Here is a 22,914-nt window from a genome sequence, read left to right as displayed (position 1 = left end):
AATGAATGAGATGAATAAACAATCAATGAGTAATGAGCAGCCTGCTTTTGGATTGCATTTGAGTTCAAAATTTACTCACCAGCTAAAGGGTTCTTGGGTGGTGAAACTTCTACAAACAGCTCGAACATGCGCTCAGGATTCACCCTGCGAGCAAGATGCACATTGGAGCCACAGGAATTAAAAGGTCATCTAGATGAGCCGTCAAGCAACCGAGTTCATAAAATTAAAGGTCAGCGCGAGATATAACAAAAACACTTGTCCTTGACTTGCTTCTCTGTAACTTTCCTTCAGTGAACTTAAAATTGTCCATTTTTAACCTCCGCCATCTTCGAAGATGGATGGAGGTTACTGTTTTCACCCCCATTCTGTTTGTTTGTTTGTTTGTTTGTTTGTTTGTGAACAGTATTACGGAAAAACTCCTCGACGGATTTCGACGAAACTTGGTGGGGGAGGGGTTAGGTATGGTCCAAGGATCATGCCATTAAATTTTGGACTTGGTCCCCCCCCCCAAAAAATTGTTAGAGAAATTTTTTTTTTTTTGCATTTCTACATGTTTTAAGTGATTTCCAACCCCCCCCCAAAAAAAATTGTTAGAGAAATATTTTTTTTGCATTTCTACATGTTTTAAGTGATTTCCAACCCCCCCAAAAAAAAGAAAATTTTTTTTTGCATTTTTACTTGTTTTAAGTGATTTCCAACCCCCACCCCAAAAAAAAAATTTAGAGAAAAAATTTTTTTTTTTGCATTTCTACATATTTTAAGTGATTTCCAACCCCCCCCCTCCCAAAAAAAATTGTTAGAGAAAAAAAAATTTTGCAACTTTTTTCAACAAAATTGATTTTTTTTTTTTGCATTTTTACATGTTTTAAGTGATTTCCAACCCCCCCCCCCCAAAAAATGTTGGAGAAAAGAACTATAACTGTCAGCACTGTTGACATATTTAATGAATAAGATATAAGGTTCACTTGAGTGACCCAGCAGTATTGGCGGCGGAGGTTTTGCACTCTCCCGAGTGCTCCCCCTCTAGTTTTTTGACTGCTTTCTGTATTCATGAGTAGAATTAAAATTATGTGCAATGCAAGCAGGGTTTTATTAATATTATTTTTTTTATACAAAACTGCTCCTCATACCAAGTTATCATTAATTATTGAACAGTAAGAGCGATTCATATAGCATGACATTAACATTTAAAGGATGTTGTAAATTATAAAAATTATACCAATACAACACATAGTGAAATTTATTTTCACCACAAACCTCAAAAAAGTAGGACGCCAAAACTTAACTTCAGTAATTTGTAACTGATCAACTCCAGGTTTTCTGACTCGATCATAAACTGGGCTGTTACAACAAAGGCCAGCAAGTCACAATCTCTTGGAGGGCTCATTACGGTATAAAAGGCTTTCATCGGGAGTTCCATGGAGTATGGGTCCGCACTCTGGGATGGTGCTCCTACTTCTGACTGTACTACTCTTGAGGGTGTCTTCAACAACACCTTACGTGCCATTGGAATCATAAGACAGAACGCAGATTCCCAAGAACCGTCACGCTGCCATCGGTGGCACGTTGGTGAGCTCTCTACTTTATACAAGTTTACATCTGACCTTGCTCCTTCTGCCCTCTCTTGCCTCTGCTCTCACCAAATCACCCAAAGTTGCAAGTTGCACATTTTCCTCGAGAATCCCTTACTGCTCACCAATCCAAAGCCCATAATGGTTGCCCAATTGAATTCCTTCATCCCTTTATTCTCCAGATTCTGGAATCTTCTCCCTGTGTCGCACTCTCCTCGCTTCAGTCTTTCAAATATGCTGCCCATTACTACCTCGTGCGCTCTGTAACTGATGCAAATGCGTGTTATCTTGTATACATGGTGATCCTTTCCCATTCTGTTCCTCTGGGCCATTGTCATTCATTTTTGTGATATTCCTCCTTTTGTATACGAACTTCATTCTCACCCCTCAACCAATACCCTTTTGTACTTTGTAAACTGGCTGCCCTTTGTTGGTGAGATCCTTCACGAGCCAACACTCATATTTGTACACAGTGCCTATAGAAAGTCTACACCCCCTTTCAAAATGTTCACCTTTTGTTGCCTTGTGGCCTAAAATTAAATTGCATTAAATCAGACTCTTTCCACCTTAATTTACATATTGTAACCTACAACTTCCATGTGAAAAACAAATTCTAGAAATTTCAGAATATTAATTTAAAATACAAAACTGGAAGGGAATTCGGTAGAGCGCATACCTCCGCCACGCAATGCCTGATCCACGAGAACATATCTGACCCAATACATTTTTGAAATATCATGCTATATATCGTTTTTGGCCCAATCACTTAAAAAAATTAAATAATTCTCGTATCCAGATTCAGATTCAGATCTTCACCAAAATTAAATAAATTCGTCCTTGTTACACACCCGACATGTCCACCAAGTTTCGTCCAAATCCGTCCATAACTTTTTGAGATATCGTGCTAAATAGCGTTCTTGGCCCAATCTCTCAATGGTGAAGAATCACTTTTAAAAATTTGAGTGGTCGGATCTGGATCGGCACCAAAATCTAATCATTTCGTCCTTGTCACTCACAAAACCTGTCCACAAAATTTCATCCGAATCCATCCACAACTTTTTGAGATATCCCGTACACAGACAAATAAACGAACAAACAGACAGAAAAGGGGTGAAAACAACCTCCTTCACCTTCGGTGGTGGAGGTAACGAGAATATCTTGGTTGGATAAGTGTCCACCCCCAATTATAATAGCAATTGTAAATGAGCTCAGGTGCAACCAATCACCTTCACAAACACACCAAGTTAATTGGCCTCCACCTGTGTTAAATTGGAGTGATGATTCTGATTATTACCTCTGCCACCAAAGGTGAAGGAGGTTACGTTTTCACCCCTTTCTGTCTGTTTGTTAATATATTTGTCTGTATACAGAATATCTCAAAAAGTTTTGGACGGATTCCGATGAAACTTGGTGGACATGTTGGGCGTGTGACAAGGAAGAATTGATTTGATTTTGGTGAAGATGCGAATCCGGATCTGGATACGAGAATTATTTAATTTTTAAAGCGATTCTTCACCATTGAGAGATCTGGCCAAAAACGTTATATAGCATGATATTTCAAAAATGTATTGGGCCCGATATGTTCTCGTGGATCAGGCATTGCGGGGCGGAGGTATGTGCTCTACCGAGTGCCCTTCTCGTTTAAAATGTGCATAATCTTCCAATGAACATTTATGTCAAATTGAATGACCTCATGCATCCTTTTCAGTGGGGGGTTTTGGCTATTAAGCCAATCATTTGTGTGACTATTAAAGAAAAAAAAAACCCCAAATAACTAAATGAATGAAGTCTCAGTTAAAAAGTTATAAAATGTGTAACAAAAAAAAAACAACACTTGTTAATCATGGACTTTTAATGTCAACACGGACTTGATCAATGATCAGCCAAGAACCCCTTTAAAGGGGAATCCAAACGCAAAATTGTCTTTTTTGTAAACCATCGAGAATCATTAATCACGATTTAATTTGAAGGGAAAAATTTTTTTAATATTTTTTGTCAGTCACAGTGTCAAACGAGAGTAATTCGACTGCGCACAGTCGACGGGTATGCCTCCGCTCTCCCGCACAAACACTTGAGTATTGACATATTTCACCCCTGGCCGTTATCATATCTGGCCCAAAATCGAATCAGTTAATTGCCCTGTCTAACTTTACCTTTGTACCAAGTTTGATGAAATTCTGTCCAATATTTGAGTTAGGGCGTAAACAGTAAAATTTCAGAGTTTGACCTTGACCTTTATCACATTTGGCCCAAAATATAATCACTTAATTTCCCCCGTCTTACTTTACCTTTTTACCAAGTTTGATGAAATTCTACAATTTGCTTCTTGAGTTATTGCGTAAACGAAAATCCGGACGGATGGACAACGCGGAAACATCATGCCTCTGGCACCCTTGGTGCAGAGGCATAAAAAGCCCTGGAGTGTTGATTTTCAATTTCACCAGTGACGTCACATCTGGCATCCATAGTGATCCGAACGGTGGCTTCAACACAAAGAAACAGTGCAGGTCGAGATTGGATTGTGACGGTGATTCCACAATCATTAGCGACACTGATGGTTCTCAGAATGTTGAAAGTGATCTGTGGGATTTTGAAGAAACTATTACAGACAAAATTAGTGATGGAAACGCTTTTGGGGGAATTGTGGAGCCGAATCATTTTGAGCCTTGTCCTAGCGATTCAGAGGAAGAAGGCAGAAGTGTTTGTGAAGATGAAAACGCTGGTCACATGATCACTTTAGCTCAGTAGGTTTTGATTTTCCATTCAATTAGCACCTTACAAGGGAGGGATTTTGTAGCAATTGATATATCGGTTTATATTTACTCGAGCAGAAACACCCATCATCGCTCGACAGGACAGGCACCACCCAAGCAGACGCTGACACCGCGGACAAAATGGGCGACAAATGAGTTGTCACATCATCTTTGGGACCATGTGTCTTGACTGTTGCAGGATTATTCAGTTTCATACTTTTATCGGATGCCATTTGTGTCTGTGTCATGTACCACCGTCATTTCCATTTCCATCCTCTCTCGATCATGGTGGATAACCACAAGATCTAGCCATCTGTCGTTTCATAACAGTGCTCTGTAAAATGTTCCGAGTACAAAAGCAAACATTTTGTTGACCCGATCCACACTTTTGTCAGGTCAGGCCAGATTAGATCTGTGACTTACTGCAGGTACCATGTAAAGCTGTACTAACCTGTTTCATGGTCGGGTTGTCAGCGACTAAACCGTCTTCCCCAACCCCACCAGGTTTCCTGGTGAGGATGTTGTATGATATGGACACCCAGCAGGATTAAAAACAAAACCTGTCAAAGGGCGGAGGAGTCAACGGCCATCCACATCTAGTGCCAAACTGTGTCTGCGGACGTCCTCCTGCATTTGGGTTACTTTTTCTTATGAAGTTAGTGGCAAGATTTGCACTCTGGCCACCGTAGAACCCTTCACTCCACAAAACAAAAGAAAAACGCAAAGAAAATCAACAACCCACTCCATGGGAGTACCCCCTGTGTGGCAGCCCTTCGCAAGGCATCTCACCGGATGACGGGATTGGGGCAAAGCCTTCGGGACCCCCACTCATTGATGATAGGAGGAAAAACACGGGTAACCTTCCCAGGTCAGATTGCGGTAGTGTGTGTCGGGGTGGTGCTGAAGTGTGGTCCACCAGACGGTGGTCTCCTTGGGTTAATCTGAGGCTGTCCCTTCGGGTGGGTGCCTGTTATGTCCTATCCCTAACAGAGGATGGTCACCTCTCTTTATCTGAGCTAAAATGTTTGGACATCGGTATTGCAGCACTCTCTGAGGTTCGGAGACAGGATAGTGGCGAGATCATGGCGGGTGGTTATACCGACTATTGATCTTGTCACTCTGATGGTTACCATGCCCAAGTAGTTGCTGTAGCTGTGTCCAATAAGCTGACTCCAATGATAATTCAGGTAACACCGGTCAACGAGCATATTATGAGACTAAGGAGTCATCACTTCTTCAGGTGTCCTTTCCCTGGTCTCGGTTTCTGCTCTGAGGCGAGTGATCTCACCGGGAAGGACGCCTTCTATGCCACGCTCGAGTCTGTGGTTGAACAGTGCCCCAGGTGAGACACTCTTCTCATATTGGGGGATTTCAATGCATTGACTGGAAATGAAAGGGAATGTTATGAGATGTGTGCTGGTCACCAGGGGTCTGGAACTGTGAACTAGAATAGCACTACGTTCCTTGACTTTGCAACAAGTCATGGACTTATGATGGCTGGTTCAAAAGCTCATCGCTGGACTTGGTATTCCAACGCTGGCAGTGTGGCAAAGGAGATTGACCATGTGCTCGCTGATGGTTGGTGGAGGATGATCCAGAAATGCAGGGTCTAGCAGAGTGCTTGGTTCAAGAATACCGATGACAGGTTTGTGGTAGCCACTCTGAAGGTGCAGCTTATATCCGAGAATGGTACCATCCCAGCCTCGGCTGAATGTTGGCAAGCTCAATGATGAGAGGGTAGCTGGGGTGTTTGCAAACAGACAGAGTAGGGACTGGGGGGGGGGGGTCTGGGTGCTTGGCAGAACCATCTTTCAAGACCACCATCCTTGATGTTGATGTTGTCGGTGGATGTCTCGGAACTCAACAGAGGGCGAAGAAGAATTTCTCTCAAGGGACTGGATAGCATTGACCAAAGTCGGAAGGCCAGGCTTAATGGCAGAGCTGAGCTGTGCACGGAGTTGAGGCGTAAAACTGTACGTGCGCTGAAGGTGGACGGACAAGGAGGAAGTGGACAGGGGGCCTATGTGTGAGGAATCTGTAAGGGAGTAGAGCATCACCTGTGGTCAAGCGATTCTCGTCCTGCTTACAGGGGAATTCATGCATTGCGTTCCTCCAAGCGCATTCCTCGGTATACTGCATTTTATTGAGAGCAGAGGGTGGTGGGCTCTTGACAGAGATGTCCGAAGTGAAGGCCCGCTGGGCCGGAAATTTTGAGTGTCTGTCCCAGGCTGATCCACCAGCTGTTGAGTTGGATATCAGTGGTGTTACTGTCCCATTTGCTCATCCTCCAATCAACTGTGATCCACCTTCATTTATGGAAACACAGGCTGCGGTGAACCGGTTGAAATGGGATAAAGCTCCTGGGATCTGTGGCATCCATGCTGAACTTCTCAAAGCTGGTAGAAATGCTGTACTCATGTCATTGCATGCAGTTCTGTGCTCTGCCTGAAACACAGGCATCATCCTAACTGACTGGAAGAGGGGCCTTGTTGTCCCTCTCTGGAAAGGAAAGGGTGATCGTCAGGACTGCAACAACTACCAAGGGGTGATGCTACTCTGTGCCGGGCAAGGTCTTTGCTCGGATAATTATTGATAGGGATAATGATTGATAGGGTTGATTGATATTGATTATTGATAGGATTGATAATTATTGATTGATAGGTTGAATTATTGATGCGATGGTTGCGAGGGCGAGTTGTGACGGTAAAGGTCGTGGCTGTTGGCGTTGCTGTTGTTGTGAAGCGGCGTTGCGGTTGGTGGTTGGTGTGTGAAAGCGGTTGTGGAGAAGGTGGATGTTGTGAAGGCGGTTCTGGAGAAGGTGGCTGTGGTTGTCGAGATGCGGTTGGTGGTGGTTGTGGTGGTAGTAATGGCGGTTGGTCCAAAATAAAGATAGTAAAAGAAAAACGGCTATCTAAAAGGGTCGCAGCCCGAATGAATGACATTTATTCCCTCTAAACAACGGGTTTGGGCTAACTACACATATACTTACAGAGATATCTCACCTATGGGACCTGAATGGTGGTTTGCGAATTTCCTCAACCACAACACTACCCCCTCCCCTTTTTACAGACTCGTCCCGAGTCGTCAAATTTTCGTGTGCCATCATGTGTAGTTCTCCCCTAGTACATTTTACCTACGGATCCCTGAGTGCGACATTCATGGTATTCGTGTCCCCAAAATAAATAACCTGAGGGCTGAGTAACGACCTTAACAAACTCACTCACACGGACGACTTAAATAAAATTGCCGGCGCTAAGACAGACATGCCGGGGGCGCACTCATATTTACAGTACATCTTAACCTTAACTTACAAATTTTACACTAAACCATGGCCCAGGATCAATGGACTCTGCAAAAAGAAAGCAGTTAGCAGGGAGCCAGGCTGCTCGCATGCAGTCTCTGGCTCAAACAATGCAGGTGACAGGGAACGTGGCCGGCTGCTCACACGCAGTCCAAGGCCTTCCCTTTTGAACTGAACGCAGTGAACCACAACGGTGCATGGGCTGCACAAACGCAGTCTCCATGCCAGCTCAAGTGGCACACGCAATGAACACAACGAATGGATGGATGAATGGATGGACGCAAACACGGTGCACGGGCCGCCACTGAGGCCATTCTGAGGCTTCGTTGGGCCTCGACACAGGATGCTAGCTCTCCCTTGTTCCCCTCCGGGAAGGGAACGTAGGGGTTGGGAGTAGGCTAGGTGACAGGATAAGTTAGTCGAACAAGGACAGTACAGGGGGTTAGGGGACGATTTATAGTGGGGAAGTAAAAATAAAAAAATAAGTTGGGGCTAAATTGGGGTTTGACAAATTAAGGGAGTGGGTATAGACAGTGACAGGCAAAGGCGATAGGTTGGGAGGGAGACCGTAGAGTAGGTCCGAGCCCGCCTTCCGAGTGGCCAGCACCACCGCACTCCCTCCACCAACCTCCACTGAGGTTCCGTAGTACGGAACGGGTCGCTTAAAGTGGCCCGTGTCCGAAGTCGACCTGCGGCGAGGTGCGATCGCCCGGTCTACCCTCCGTGTGGGTACTTAGGTAGGTCGAATTTGGCGAACAACCCTATCCCACTTGGGGGGCCGATTGGCACGATCGTGGTGAGGCCGAAAGGCCCACCTGTGACTAGTTCCCGGCGTTAGTCCGAGAGGGTCACGACGGGATTGTCCGTCCTGTGGGCGACGTGCCACGATTCGAGTTACGTGGCCGCTCGCACACCGGCGGGCGAGAATTCGCAACAATATGTTGACCTCGGCAAAGCGTTTAATTTGGTGAATTGGGATGCCCTCTGGAGGATTCTTGGTCTTCATGGGGTGCCGCCAAAGCTGATCGATCTGATGTCTGAACTCTACTCCGGTACTGAGAGTGCTATGAGATGTGGTGATACAATATCTGACTTATTTCCAGTTGTTACTGGAGTTCCTCAGGGGTGTGTACTGGCCCGACACACTTTTCAGCACTTGTATGGACTAGATTCTGGGGAGGATGTCGGAGAGATCAAGCTGCGGTGCTTGAATCGTTTGGGAATGTCAAAACCTCTGACCTTGATTTTGCAGATGATGCAGTCATCTCTGCGGAGTCTCTGAATATCCTTTTGGGGGCCTTCGACGTGCTGAATGAGTAGTCGGAGCCGTTGGGATTATGGGTTTCCTGGGTCAAAACGAAGATCCAGGCTTTCAATGACATCTTGGATGCTGCTATCCTGTCTGTACATGTTTGTGGTGAGCATGTTGAGATCACAGAGATTCACTCACCTTGGCAGTGATATTCATGTCTCTGCTGGCTGTGAACCAGACGTCAATAGACATCTGGGTCAGGTCTGGGGAGTCATGGATTCACTAGATCATGGGGTGTAGTGCTGTCGGTACCTGTGCATGACGCCGAAAGTCTGAATCTTCAGGTCTTTGCTGCTTCCAGTCTTGTTCTTCAGATGTGAGACTTGGACTCTGACCAGAGATTTGAGACAGACTCAATTCCTTTGGTTCCAGGTCTCTTCGGAGAATCGTTGGCGATCGCTGGTTGAACTTTGTGTCCAACGAGCGGTTGCTGAGAGAGATTTGTCAAATGACATTTTTTATCTGCATAGTCCGTGAGCATCAGCTGCGGCTGCTTGGACATGTTGCTCGTTTTCTTAACGCCGATCCTGCTCACCAGGTTCTCTCAGCGAGGGAGCCTCGTGAGTGGAGGAGGCCAATGGGCCGACCACATGCCTCATGGTTGCAGCAGGTTGATCAGCATCTCAAGGAAATGGGGATGGGCCAGGCATCTGCCTTGGGGATGGACAGACGGTGGTCCCTGGAGTGGATGCAGTGACACGCTGCTCTGGCGAATGCTCCCACACCTGACCTGACCTGATCCACACTCTGTTATTTTGCACAAACCTTGTCCAATTCCTGGCAAACTTTGAGTGTTTCAGCCATTGGTTCAACATGAAACATCTCGGCTTGAATGACTATACAAGCACGAAGGACACATTGACTCAGCACATTCGTGGCAAAATCGAAAATTATTCGCCGTTTCAGTTAAATCGACCACCATATAACCGAGAGACAGTAAGGATCTGGTGGTCCACTTCCTGATGAGACGTCATAGCTAATTTGAAGATTTCGACTTTCAATCACAAATTTACCTACTTCATAATTTGGAAATTGGAAGATGACATCATATTTATTTTGTGGGGTATCGAGTCATAGATTAGCATTGTGGTGGTCTGAGTGCTTGGGTTCCCCTTTAAGGTGCGAAGAGCCAATTAGGTGTTTTTGGGGGGATAAAACAGATGCTGTTGTTGAACATCTTTGCAGACACCAATGACACCACGTTGTCTGTGCACCCATATCGATAACAACAAGCAGGAGGAAACACCTGGTGAACCAAGATTGATGAAGTTGTCTGTGCACTCAAATCGATAACAACAGGTTGCGCTCAGATCACCAGGTTGTCTGTACAGTGTACACTCAGATCACCAGATTGTCTGCACAGTGGACACTCAAATCGATTACAACAGGTTGCGCTCAGATCACCAGATTGTCTGCACAGTGGACACTCAAATCGATTACAACAGGTTGCACTCAGATCATCAGGTTGTCTGTACAGTGTACACTCAGATCACCAGGTTGTCTGTACAGTGTACACTCAGATCACCAGGTTGTCTGTGCAGTGTACACTCACATCACCAGGTTGTCTGTACAGTGTACACTCAGATCACCAGGTTGTCTGTACAGTGTACACTCACATCACCAGGTTGTCTGTACAGTGTACACTCAGATCACCAGGTTGTCTGTACAGTGTACACTCAGATCACCAGGTTGTCTGTACAGTGTACACTCAGATCACCAGGTTGTCTGTACAGTGTACACTCAGATCACCAGGTTGTCTGTGCAGTGTACACTCACATCACCAGGTTGTCTGTGCAGTGTACACTCACATCACCAGGTTGTCTGTACAGTGTACACTCACATCACCAGGTTGTCTGTACAGTGTACACTCAGATCACCAGGTTGTCTGTGCAGTGTACACTCACATCACCAGGTTGTCTGTACAGTGTACACTCACATCACCAGGTTGTCTGTACAGTGTACACTCAGATCACCAGGTTGTCTGTGCAGTGTACACTCACATCACCAGGTTGTCTGTACAGTGTACACTCAGATCACCAGGTTGTCTGCACAGTGGACACTCAAATCGATTCCAACAGGTTGCGCTCAGATCACCAGATTGTCTGCACAGTGGACACTCAAATCGATTACAACAGGTTGCACTCAGATCATCAGGTTGTCTGTACAGTGTACACTCAGATCACCAGGTTGTCTGTACAGTGTACACTCAGATCACCAGGTTGTCTGTGCAGTGTACACTCACATCACCAGGTTGTCTGTACAGTGTACACTCATATCACCAGGTTGTCTGTACAGTGTACACTCACATCACCAGGTTGTCTGTACAGTGTACACTCAGATCACCAGGTTGTCTGTACAGTGTACACTCAGATCACCAGGTTGTCTGTGCAGTGTACACTCACATCACCAGGTTGTCTGTGCAGTGTACACTCAGATCACCAGGTTGTCTGTGCAGTGTACACTCACATCACCAGGTTGTCTGTACAGTGTACACTCATATCACCAGGTTGTCTGTACAGTGTACACTCACATCACCAGGTTGTCTGTACAGTGTACACTCAGATCACCAGGTTGTCTGTACAGTGTACACTCAGATCACCAGGTTGTCTGTGCAGTGTACACTCACATCACCAGGTTGTCTGTACAGTGTACACTCACATCACCAGGTTGTCTGTACAGTGTACACTCATATCACCAGGTTGTCTGTACAGTGTACACTCACATCACCAGGTTGTCTGTACAGTGTACACTCAGATCACCAGGTTGTCTGTACAGTGTACACTCATATCACCAGGTTGTCTGTACAGTGTACACTCAGATCACCAGGTTGTCTGTACAGTGTACACTCATATCACCAGGTTGTCTGTACAGTGTACACTCACATCACCAGGTTGTCTGTACAGTGTACACTCAGATCACCAGGTTGTCTGTACAGTGTACACTCAGATCACCAGGTTGTCTGTGCAGTGTACACTCACATCACCAGGTTGTCTGTGCAGTGTACACTCAGATCACCAGGTTGTCTGTGCAGTGTACACTCACATCACCAGGTTGTCTGTACAGTGTACACTCATATCACCAGGTTGTCTGTACAGTGTACACTCACATCACCAGGTTGTCTGTACAGTGTACACTCAGATCACCAGGTTGTCTGTACAGTGTACACTCAGATCACCAGGTTGTCTGTGCAGTGTACACTCACATCACCAGGTTGTCTGTACAGTGTACACTCACATCACCAGGTTGTCTGTACAGTGTACACTCATATCACCAGGTTGTCTGTACAGTGTACACTCACATCACCAGGTTGTCTGTACAGTGTACACTCAGATCACCAGGTTGTCTGTACAGTGTACACTCATATCACCAGGTTGTCTGTACAGTGTACACTCAGATCACCAGGTTGTCTGTGCAGTGTACACTCACATCACCAGGTTGTCTGTGCAGTGTACACTCACATCACCAGGTTGTCTGTACAGTGTACACTCACATCACCAGGTTGTCTGTACAGTGTACACTCACATCACCAGGTTGTCTGTGCAGTGTACACTCACATCACCAGGTTGTCTGTACAGTGTACACTCACATCACCAGGTTGTCTGTACAGTGTACACTCAGATCACCAGGTTGTCTGTGCAGTGTACACTCACATCACCAGGTTGTCTGTACAGTGTACACTCAGATCACCAGGTTGTCTGCACAGTGGACACTCAAATCGATTCCAACAGGTTGCGCTCAGATCACCAGATTGTCTGCACAGTGGACACTCAAATCGATTACAACAGGTTGCACTCAGATCATCAGGTTGTCTGTACAGTGTACACTCAGATCACCAGGTTGTCTGTACAGTGTACACTCAGATCACCAGGTTGTCTGTGCAGTGTACACTCACATCACCAGGTTGTCTGTACAGTGTACACTCATATCACCAGGTTGTCTGTACAGTGTACACTCACATCACCAGGTTGTCTGTACAGTGTACACTCAGATCACCAGGTTGTCTGTACAGTGTACACTCAGATCACCAGGTTGTCTGTGCAGTGTACACTCACATCACCAGGTTGTCTGTGCAGTGTACACTCAGATCACCAGGTTGTCTGTGCAGTGTACACTCACATCACCAGGTTGTCTGTACAGTGTACACTCATATCACCAGGTTGTCTGTACAGTGTACACTCACATCACCAGGTTGTCTGTACAGTGTACACTCAGATCACCAGGTTGTCTGTACAGTGTACACTCAGATCACCAGGTTGTCTGTGCAGTGTACACTCACATCACCAGGTTGTCTGTACAGTGTACACTCACATCACCAGGTTGTCTGTACAGTGTACACTCATATCACCAGGTTGTCTGTACAGTGTACACTCACATCACCAGGTTGTCTGTACAGTGTACACTCAGATCACCAGGTTGTCTGTACAGTGTACACTCATATCACCAGGTTGTCTGTACAGTGTACACTCAGATCACCAGGTTGTCTGTACAGTGTACACTCATATCACCAGGTTGTCTGTACAGTGTACACTCACATCACCAGGTTGTCTGTACAGTGTACACTCAGATCACCAGGTTGTCTGTACAGTGTACACTCAGATCACCAGGTTGTCTGTGCAGTGTACACTCACATCACCAGGTTGTCTGTGCAGTGTACACTCAGATCACCAGGTTGTCTGTGCAGTGTACACTCACATCACCAGGTTGTCTGTACAGTGTACACTCATATCACCAGGTTGTCTGTACAGTGTACACTCACATCACCAGGTTGTCTGTACAGTGTACACTCAGATCACCAGGTTGTCTGTACAGTGTACACTCAGATCACCAGGTTGTCTGTGCAGTGTACACTCACATCACCAGGTTGTCTGTACAGTGTACACTCACATCACCAGGTTGTCTGTACAGTGTACACTCATATCACCAGGTTGTCTGTACAGTGTACACTCACATCACCAGGTTGTCTGTACAGTGTACACTCAGATCACCAGGTTGTCTGTACAGTGTACACTCATATCACCAGGTTGTCTGTACAGTGTACACTCAGATCACCAGGTTGTCTGTGCAGTGTACACTCACATCACCAGGTTGTCTGTACAGTGTACACTCAGATCACCAGGTTGTCTGTACAGTGTACACTCAGATCACCAGGTTGTCTGTACAGTGTACACTCAGATCGATTATAACACGTTTCTTGCGGGTTCCCACCACACACGTTGGCCGCGCTTTCAAACGTTGATTAAAAGCAAAGTTAACCACAACCACAACCACAGTTACGATTACGATGAAAGTTTTGAATGGAGATGCGATAAAGAAGGTCGACACGATCATCGTGGCTGTGCTTCACACACACACACACACACACACACACACACACACACATATATATATATATATATATACGAAGCGGCCGAGTCGAGCCTACGGTGTTTCCTGATTTTGACGTCCGAGCACGGAGCAATCACTCCTCTGACGCACAGACCCCGGAACGTGCTTACTTCGCTTTTTAACAAAACGGCCACGACAAGGACACAGATCCTCGAGCGATCGACTCACTTGAGCCTGGAGCCCATGGTCTGTTCGATGCAAGCAACGACCGAAGACCCCCAGGACGCTCAGCGTGATCGGGACGTCGCCGGGTGCGCCATCGTGGGCCGTCCCACTCCTCTTGGCCTCGTTCGTAAATGCACCTGATGAACGGGATCACAATCAATGTGATTAAAATCGCGGTTCCGCCTTCTTAACACGAAACGAGATCTTCCGGCACATTGTCAGCGAAAAGTCGACAAACTTCCTCATTTGCCTCCTCATTCTCCTCCTCCTCCTCCTCCTCCTCCTCCTCTTCTTCTTCATAAAGAACGCTTCACCATGCGCATCTCAGGCTCACCTTTCGTCACCTGGACCGGAGTCTGGAGCCCCAACTGTTCACCTCTTCCCGGCTCTCATCTCCCTTTCGGTCCCATTACTTCGCCGTTCGCCCAACTCCCCTCTCCTTTCTTTTTCCCTTGAACCACTTCAACTTGTCTTCACTCACTTCAGCACCACCACCACCACCACACCCTTCGCCCAACTCCCCTCTCCTTTCTTTTTCCCTTGAACCACTTCAACTTGTCTTCACTCACTTCAGCACCACCACCACCACACCCTTCGCCAAATCCTCTGCGGTCGACGGGTGCACGGTATTGTACATATAATTAAAATTATCTCCACCTCGTATCCCCGGGAGACGTGGCCCATTTCATCCACCTCGTCCAACTCCCTCTTCATCCACCTCGTCCCACTCCCTCTTCATCCACCTCGTCCCACTCCCTCTTCGTCCACCTCGTCCAACTCCCTCTTCGTCCAACTCCCTCTTCGTCCACCTCGTCCAACTCCCATTCACCTTCTCAATCGACTGAAGGTATTTGATTTGCAGGAAGAATCGGCTCAAACTGCAGCGAAGCATCGTCCTGGAACTTGACGTGCACAGCGTGCTGCATCGCGGAGTATGCTGCACATAATAAGAGGATTGCATTGGCGTTTGGCCCATTGATTGCCATTATTACCAATCTGGAGATTTCTGCCAAAAAGGTGGTGTGTGTGTGTGTGTGTGTGTGTGTGTGTGTGTGTGTGTGTGTGTGTGTGTGTGTGTGTGTGTGTGTGTGTGTGTGTGTGTGTGTGTGTGTGTGTGTGTGTGTGTGTGTGTGTGTGTGTGTGTGTGTGTGTGTGTGTGTGTGTGTGTGTGTGTGTGTGTGTGTGTGCGTGCGCGCGCGTGCAATGGGGGGCATGGGGGACTGTCTCGGTAGTCAAAGAGTGATTATCTAGTCTTATTTTTGTTTTGTATTAGTGACTACAAATTCATGATGACATCGTCAATTTTATGTCATTGTGGGTGTATCAGTCAATGGGCACAGTTCACTGTGGTTGCTGCTGAAGTTAACAGGTGGCACTTCAAAAGAGCAAATGGTCCACCGTCATGGATGGGCCAAGCCAGCCAAACATCGCCCCGCTGCAGGTATCAACTGTGACAGCAGAGAAAGGTCATTTAGCACTGTCCGGCGAATTAAGTGCTCGAAACATTCAACTCTGGCAGAAAATCGACTGACTGTGTTGGCACTACTTGCCGTGTGGGCACGTCTCGGTGGAGACTGGGATTGATGCCTTCACGCTCTCGACCCAACTCCTCCATTTTGTACTGTTGTATTTTTCTGTACCTCTTTTGCCTGGCATACCGGGCTGGCAGGTAACCTGAACCCCCCTCCGAAGGAAGTGTGTGCGTGCGTGTTTTATAATGTTGTTGTGCAACTTTAAACTTTTACAACTGTTGATGTGCACCTGCTGGAAGCTATTTATGAACGGAATATGAAAGCATAATTCACCAAGTTTAGTAATTTTTTTTTTTTATTATCACCTCTGCCTCCTGAAGGTGGATGAAGGTTATGTTTTTACTTCTGTCTGTCTGTTTGTTTGTGGATGGATTCGGACTAAACTTGGTGGGTAGGTTGGGTATGTAACAAGGAAGAATTGATTCAATTTTGGTGAAGATCTGAATCCAGATCTGGATCTGAGAATTTGTTTCAGTGATTCTTCACCATTGAGCGGTTGGGCTACAATGACATGTAAGCAGGATATCAACACATCGTAGTTTCATCGGCAGGCCAATTAATTGGCGTTTTTGTATAAAATCGAAAATGATTTGCCATTTGAGTTAACTTGTACCACGATATAACCTGTAGACAGTACAAATATGGCGGTCAACTCTCCGGTGTGACATTATAGTTAAGGGTGAATTAGAAGATTTCGACTTTTAATCACAAAATTACTTTATAAATCAGAAAAAGACATCTATTTTAAGGGTATCAAGGGATAGATTAGTGTAGATGTGGTCTGAGCAGTTGGGTTCCCCTTTAAAGAGATTATAACATGAGCTTCCCTTGAGGGATGAGACTTGTACTGCGACTGTCACCGTGTACCCACGACAATGGAATTGGAACTCTCTGAGACGGTAATTAAGGCGCATTTTTAGGTGTAAATAAAATAAAGCCACATTTTATGGTGCTGCCTTCCTTTCTCCTCCCCTCACGCTTACCTCTTCCCAAACCATCTCCCACTCAAAACCCTCCGGGCATCTCTGGGCATCTTATTTAATGACAAGAAAAAATGTGATTAAGCTCTAAAATCTCTTGACCAGAGCTGAATTTCAAAATTTAAGCTGTGGAATTGAGCTTAACAGCAGTTGTGACTGCTTAAAAAGTGTTTATTTGCTGAAAATTTGTTTAGTATGACTGGGCATATCTTAAGCATCATTTCAGCCACATGATGATGTAAAATCATAGAAGATACAAACACAGCACTTACTTCAAGGTTCTCAGGAAACACTCTTCTCTAATGTTTCTCAGGGAAGGCATGTTTGAATAGTCTGAATTAAAATGACAGATAAGACCTCTGCAAGGCGAAGTTGGGCTAACCATGGATAAGCCTTTCATGATGGTAAGCCGTTAATTATCTTCAAAAGGGGTGTTAAAATTAAGGCGTCTGCATTCGAGATATATATATATATATATATATATTGTCCCAAAAGTCACCTAGGGATTTAGGAATTAAATAACATTTCTGTTTTTTTAACAATGTGTTTTTCTTTTCTTTTCAGAATTTAGATTAACATTTGGAAATTACCCATGGATAAATTCACAACTGAACAAAGAACCAAAAATCATGGAATTTTATTTTAAATTTCATCAATCAATTATTCTCACCCAAAGAGCATGTACACCGAAATGAGATTATTGGTGGGCAGGCTCTAGGCCCAGCCCAAAGGGCAATACTCTTTCCTCAGTTCACCTGGCCAGAACAAGCCTGACAATGTGTCTTCAATGCTCGAGTCATTGCAATAGCGTCAGCATTGCGATTTATAAAAAATACAGATATCATCTGCATAAGCCAAGATTTCAAGTGGTGTAGAGAGGATAGATCCAGTAAATCTGGAAAGGTGAGTACGTAATTTAAGTAGAAGAGAATACAGAAGTCCAGATAAAGGGAAACCCTGTCACACACCTGATTGTATAGCAATGTGAGAGCACTTGGTTGACTTTGAGGACACTAGATTTGTTACAGTATAAAAGTTTAATATACAAGATAAAAATGGGACCAAAGCCAAAGCCTTCTAAGATTGTAAAAAGGATTGGTGTGATCGATACAGTCAAAGGCTTTTCCTCAAGGTCAAGAAAAAACTAGGGCAACATTCATATTAAAATTATTACAAAACCGAATAGTGGCATGGATAAAAAAATATATATTCAGGTATATATTACGTCCAGAAATCCAAAAAGACTGGTGCTCTCTTGCTAGAAGGTTCATAATATGTTTTCAACGACAAGATAAAACTTTGGCTAAAATTTTGTAATCTGTACATGTATAGGACGGAGATGGGACACCAGTTTTCAATCAATTGAGAGTCTCCTTTTTTTGGAATTAAGGAGGTGACTGCTCTCTGCCAACTTCTTAGCAGTTGCCTATCCATTAAACTTTCATTAAACACCTGTAATAGGTGGGGTCCAAGAAAGTCCCAGAAGTACTGAAAAAATTAACTTGTCAGCCCATCAAGTCCAGGGACTTTGTCATGTTACAGAGTATTGAGGGTAGCAGTAAGTTCACACACAAAGGGGGATTTCTAGCTGTTGTTTCCGTTCTCCTGCTAAGGTTGAGAGAGAGGAAACAAGTTCAGATACAGCATCTGGATTTATGTTGTGACGTGCAAACAATTGATTGAAATGATTCTGAGCAGCGTGCCGAATTGGAGTGTCCTCACAAAGGAGTTTCCCGTTGTGGAGTAATTGTGTTATCTGCAGGGGCACAGTTTCCTTATGAAGGTTAAAGAAAAATTTGGTTGGGGAATCAAGATTGTGTATATATTTCATTTTTAACCGCATAAATGCACTCTGTGCTAGCTTTTCAGATATAGAATTAAGCAGAGAAGTTTTTCCATGGATTTGCTGTTCTCGTCTTAAATGGGTTATATTATTTGTCCCGTAAAGCTGTTCCTGCAGTTTCAGGATTTGATCCTCAAAAAATCGTTGTTTGTTATGCTCATTTTGAGCACTATATGTGCAGTATTGCTGACAAAATATTCTAATGTCTGTTTTTTTGTATTGTCCTAACATTGCTTTAAATTACATAAATCTCATTTGGAGGCAACTAAGACACACCATATCTCTGCAAAGGCTTGTTTCGACGAGGCATCATCGAGGAGATTGTTGTTGAATTTCCAGTCAGCACTCATGTGCTTGCAACATGGGTAGAGACTGTTATAGAAGGATTGTGCTATGGTCTGAGACACCAGATGGACGGATTTGAGATGATGAAATGAGTCATTCCAAAATGGGATTAACATTAAACTTATCTGGTCATGCAAGCACGAGGTTATGTTTTCACCCATTTCTGTTTGTTTGTTACTTGCAAAATCTTCGATTTTGCAAGTATTTTGGTCAATCGATGTTGTTTTTCTGTCTGTCTTTCTCACCTACAGGTCACAATTTCAAACAGATCTTCACGAAACTTCACCACATGATAGTTTGTCATAAGAAAGAATCTCATTGTTCTTGAGGTCAAAAGGTCAACAACTTCGGTGAGTTTTCTAAAATCCTCGATTTTCATCCGATTGACTTGAAATTTGAAGATAATTTATATTTCAGGTCACTGAATTCAACCAACCAATTATTTTTAAGGTCAACATAGACCAAAAGGTCAACATAGGCCCAAAGTCAACAACTAAGATGGTATCACTAAAATCCTCAATTTTCAACCGATTGACTTGAAATTTGAAGATGATTCGCACATCAGGTCACTGAATTCAAACACCAATTATTTTTGAGGTCGACATCGGCCAAAAGGACAACATAGGCCGACTTTCTAATATTGTCAAATTTCATCCGATTGACTTGAAATTTGAAGAGGAGTTGCATATTTGATTACTGAATTAAACCAGCCAATTGTTTTTGTGGTCAACATAGACCAAAAGGTCAACAACTAAGATGGTAATTCTAAAATCCTCAATTTTCATCCGATTAAATTGAAATTTGAAGAGGATATATATTTCACATCACTGAATTCTAAAATCCTCAATTTTCATCCGATTAAATGAAATTTGAAGAGGATATATATTTTACATCACTGAATTCAACCACCAATTATTTTTAAGGTCAAATTGATTTTATGGATTTTGCAAGTATCGTGCTCTGCATGATGTCGTCTTCTTGTTTGTTTGTCTGTTTGTGTGCAGGATATCTCAAAAAGTTGTTGATGTATCTGGATGAAATTTTGTGTACAGGTTGGGTGTGTGACAAGAACGAACTGATTCGATTTTGGTGAAGATCCGGATCCGGATCCGACTATGAGAATTTTCTAAGTGATTCTTCACCATTGAGAGATAGGGCTAAACTAATATATATATATATATATATATATATATATATATATATATATATATATATATATATATATATATATATATGTAATATATATATATATATATATATAGCACGATATCGCAAAAAGTTGTGGCGGATTCGAATAAAACTTGGTGGGCAGGTTGGGTGTGTTGCAAGGACGAATTTATTCGTTTTTGGTGAAGATCCGAATCCGGATCTGGATACGAGAATTATTTAATTCTTAATATGATTCTTCACCATTGAGAGATAGGGCCAAAAACTATATAGTACTGTATAGCATGATACTTCAAAAATGTAATGGACCCAATATGTTCTCATAGATCAGGCATTGCATGCTGGAGGTATGTGCTCTACCGAGTGCCCTTCTAGTTTAGAATGTGATGACACTTAGAGTATTGTCTGATGGAAGGACGTTGCAACTGCCATATGTCAATGTAACTTCATTTTTGTAATAGTCTCACGAGGGGTTTTGCAGAAGCAGGGAGAAGTTCAGCACTGTTCCTATCGAGTTGGGGGTGGTGGGTACAGTTGAAGTCCCCACCAATACAAATGTGATTACTTGGATTTTTTGGGGCATTTTAGTTCTCAATGGTGGTTAGGTGTCTTTCAAGGTTGTTGAAGAATTATTGACGAGCTATGGGTGTGCTCGGGGCATAGATATTTAGGATGGTATGAGGATTCTCAGGATGTGGAAAACCCTTTTTGTAGTTCTGTAAAGTTTTATGGTTTTGGAGTTATGGAGAAGACATGCACATGCATTGACATTTATTTGTGTAGACTAGTATAAAAGCCCATCCAAAAGTGATGGGTTGGAATTATTTTATTTGGAATATTCAAGGAGACTGGAAGATATGATGTTTTGGAGCAAGAAAAAGCATGATTTTAAAATGCTACATGTACAAATGTGCCCCTATTTTCTTTATCTTTGAAGATGTTTTGTTTCAATGGTACAGCCTCATGAGCATGCCAATAAAGACTGAAGCCTCGGCCTAGTGCCAGGTCAGGTATGCTTATATCTTGTCTATTTTTAGATATCCTATGCACATAAGTGAGCACTCTTTTTACTCTGCATGCATTGCACATCACATGCAGTGAATTTCACCTCCCTGCATCTTGTATTTGTGATTTTTTTTTATTTGTTTAAACACTTCTGTGCACCACCCTTGAGGCCCGGTTGCAAGTCACTGTCTACAACTCCCATAGAAGAGACGTAATTGCTCTTTAATGGAAAATGATTTTCGAGTTTTTATTATCCTCAAAAATAGACTGTCGTGAGACCAATTGGTCTTTAAAATGCTACTCAAATCATCCTTATGAAGTGGCAGACAAATACAGAAATACACTTTTTTACTGTATTTACAGTATTGATATAATAGAAGATAGATAGATTAAGAATTTCGTGAGTACGACCCTTTCCATTTGATTTCTTTATTCAAACTTCCCCATTTGATACTGAATGCAGACCCCTCTCCGAATGGGTCATTCATTTTACCACCAGATCCCTTGGGCTCATCAACAAATTCATTCTTTAATTAATTATAATCTATTTTTACTTGTGTTCTAATTTACACTTTCTTGATTTTTATCTCTTATTTCATCTTTAGTTATCTCTATAAGTATTTGTGTTGAAGTACTACACATGTTATGCAGTTTCCTCACTTTATAGACAGTTCGAGCTCGGTTTTTATTTTTCTATCCGCTGATTGTCTTGTTGAGGCTTTGGCTTCATACAATGTTAGCGTGTTGTAAACTATTATGTGTGGACGAAATTTGGTAGTTTTGCCATTTACAAGGTATATGACGACCAGTTTTAATGAATTGTGATGATTCTTAACTCTTACTTGTATCATGAGTTTTTGATTCCACAGCCACCACTTATTATGACAGCTAAATGCTAGTTATTTTTTGCGGACCAAAGAACAACCACAGTCACATCCTTGGTAGAAATGCTTCAACCAAAATGCCTGCAGGCCCTGTGGGAAGCGAGAAAGACCTGACCATTAGCGCAGTGGCCTCTTAACCTCAGGTTCCAGAGATCACAAGTTATCCTGCTTTCCCGACGTGCCACCCACCATGACAGCCATGTCACCTGTCAGATGGGGCCGACGCATTACTTTGAGAGGGGAAAGGCCATTGATATGTTTTAGACTTGTCTCAAAACTGCAGCATGTATTGTTCAAAATATATGGAGATGTGGTGCTGAGGCTTAGCTATATTGTTCAGGAAATTTTAAACAGTAACTAGTGTGTGCTATAATAATATGAAAAGTCAGCATTGACAGCTGGAATAAAACATGAACAGAGTGTTTGAACTTAAGAATACCATACCCCAAACATATTGAGCTACTATTTTGTTTACCTTTCCAAGGACATAGCTCACGATGCTGGCATCCAAGGTTTTCATCCTATCTTGTGATCTCAATGTATTTCATGAGGTCCTCCTGTCCTTATCCTACATGCAACATGTATATGAAAAATTAAGTCCCACGGTGAATGGAGGGAATAACATTTTATCTCTCAGATCAGCAAGAAGAGCACGGGAGGAGTAGATTTAT

At 43.6% G+C, this 22,914-nt stretch overlaps 1 protein-coding gene and 1 long non-coding RNA gene across 5 annotated transcripts in view; one reads left to right on the top strand and one right to left on the bottom strand.

The window, feature by feature from the left end:
• Positions 1 to 14,959, bottom strand: part of LOC147013030 (DENN domain-containing protein 1B-like) — a 251,978-nt gene extending 237,019 nt beyond the window's left edge. For 2 of the 3 annotated variants that reach the window (XM_085854484.1, XM_085854486.1), the window contains exons 1-2: positions 14,491 to 14,724; positions 80 to 144 (exon numbers count right to left, since the gene is read on the bottom strand). In XM_085854484.1, the coding sequence (XP_085710610.1) occupies positions 80 to 144; positions 14,491 to 14,507 (82 nt within the window). In that variant the 5' untranslated portion in view covers positions 14,508 to 14,724. Of the gene's footprint in view, positions 1 to 79; positions 145 to 14,490; positions 14,725 to 14,821 lie in introns of those variants that run through there. The other variant, XM_085854485.1, reaches the window with a different exon arrangement.
• Positions 14,960 to 14,982: 23 nt separating this feature from the next.
• Positions 14,983 to 20,370, top strand: LOC147013029 (uncharacterized). Of its 2 annotated transcripts, XR_015051162.1 has the most exons (4): positions 14,983 to 15,113; positions 15,350 to 15,504; positions 19,439 to 19,537; positions 20,192 to 20,370. It is a non-coding gene; the product is annotated as an uncharacterized LOC147013029 (long non-coding RNA). The 2 variants fall into 2 exon arrangements; XR_015051161.1 differs by having other exon boundaries at positions 15,052 to 15,504.
• The last annotated feature ends 2,544 nt before the right edge of the window (positions 20,371 to 22,914 follow it).

The sequence above is a fragment of the Eptatretus burgeri genome, chromosome 14 (assembly GCF_056783735.1).
Source record: "Eptatretus burgeri isolate ZD-2024b chromosome 14, Ebu_testis_v1, whole genome shotgun sequence".
Lineage (NCBI taxonomy): Eukaryota > Metazoa > Chordata > Myxini > Myxiniformes > Myxinidae > Eptatretus > Eptatretus burgeri.
This window is presented reverse-complemented; position numbering and strand designations above follow the sequence as displayed.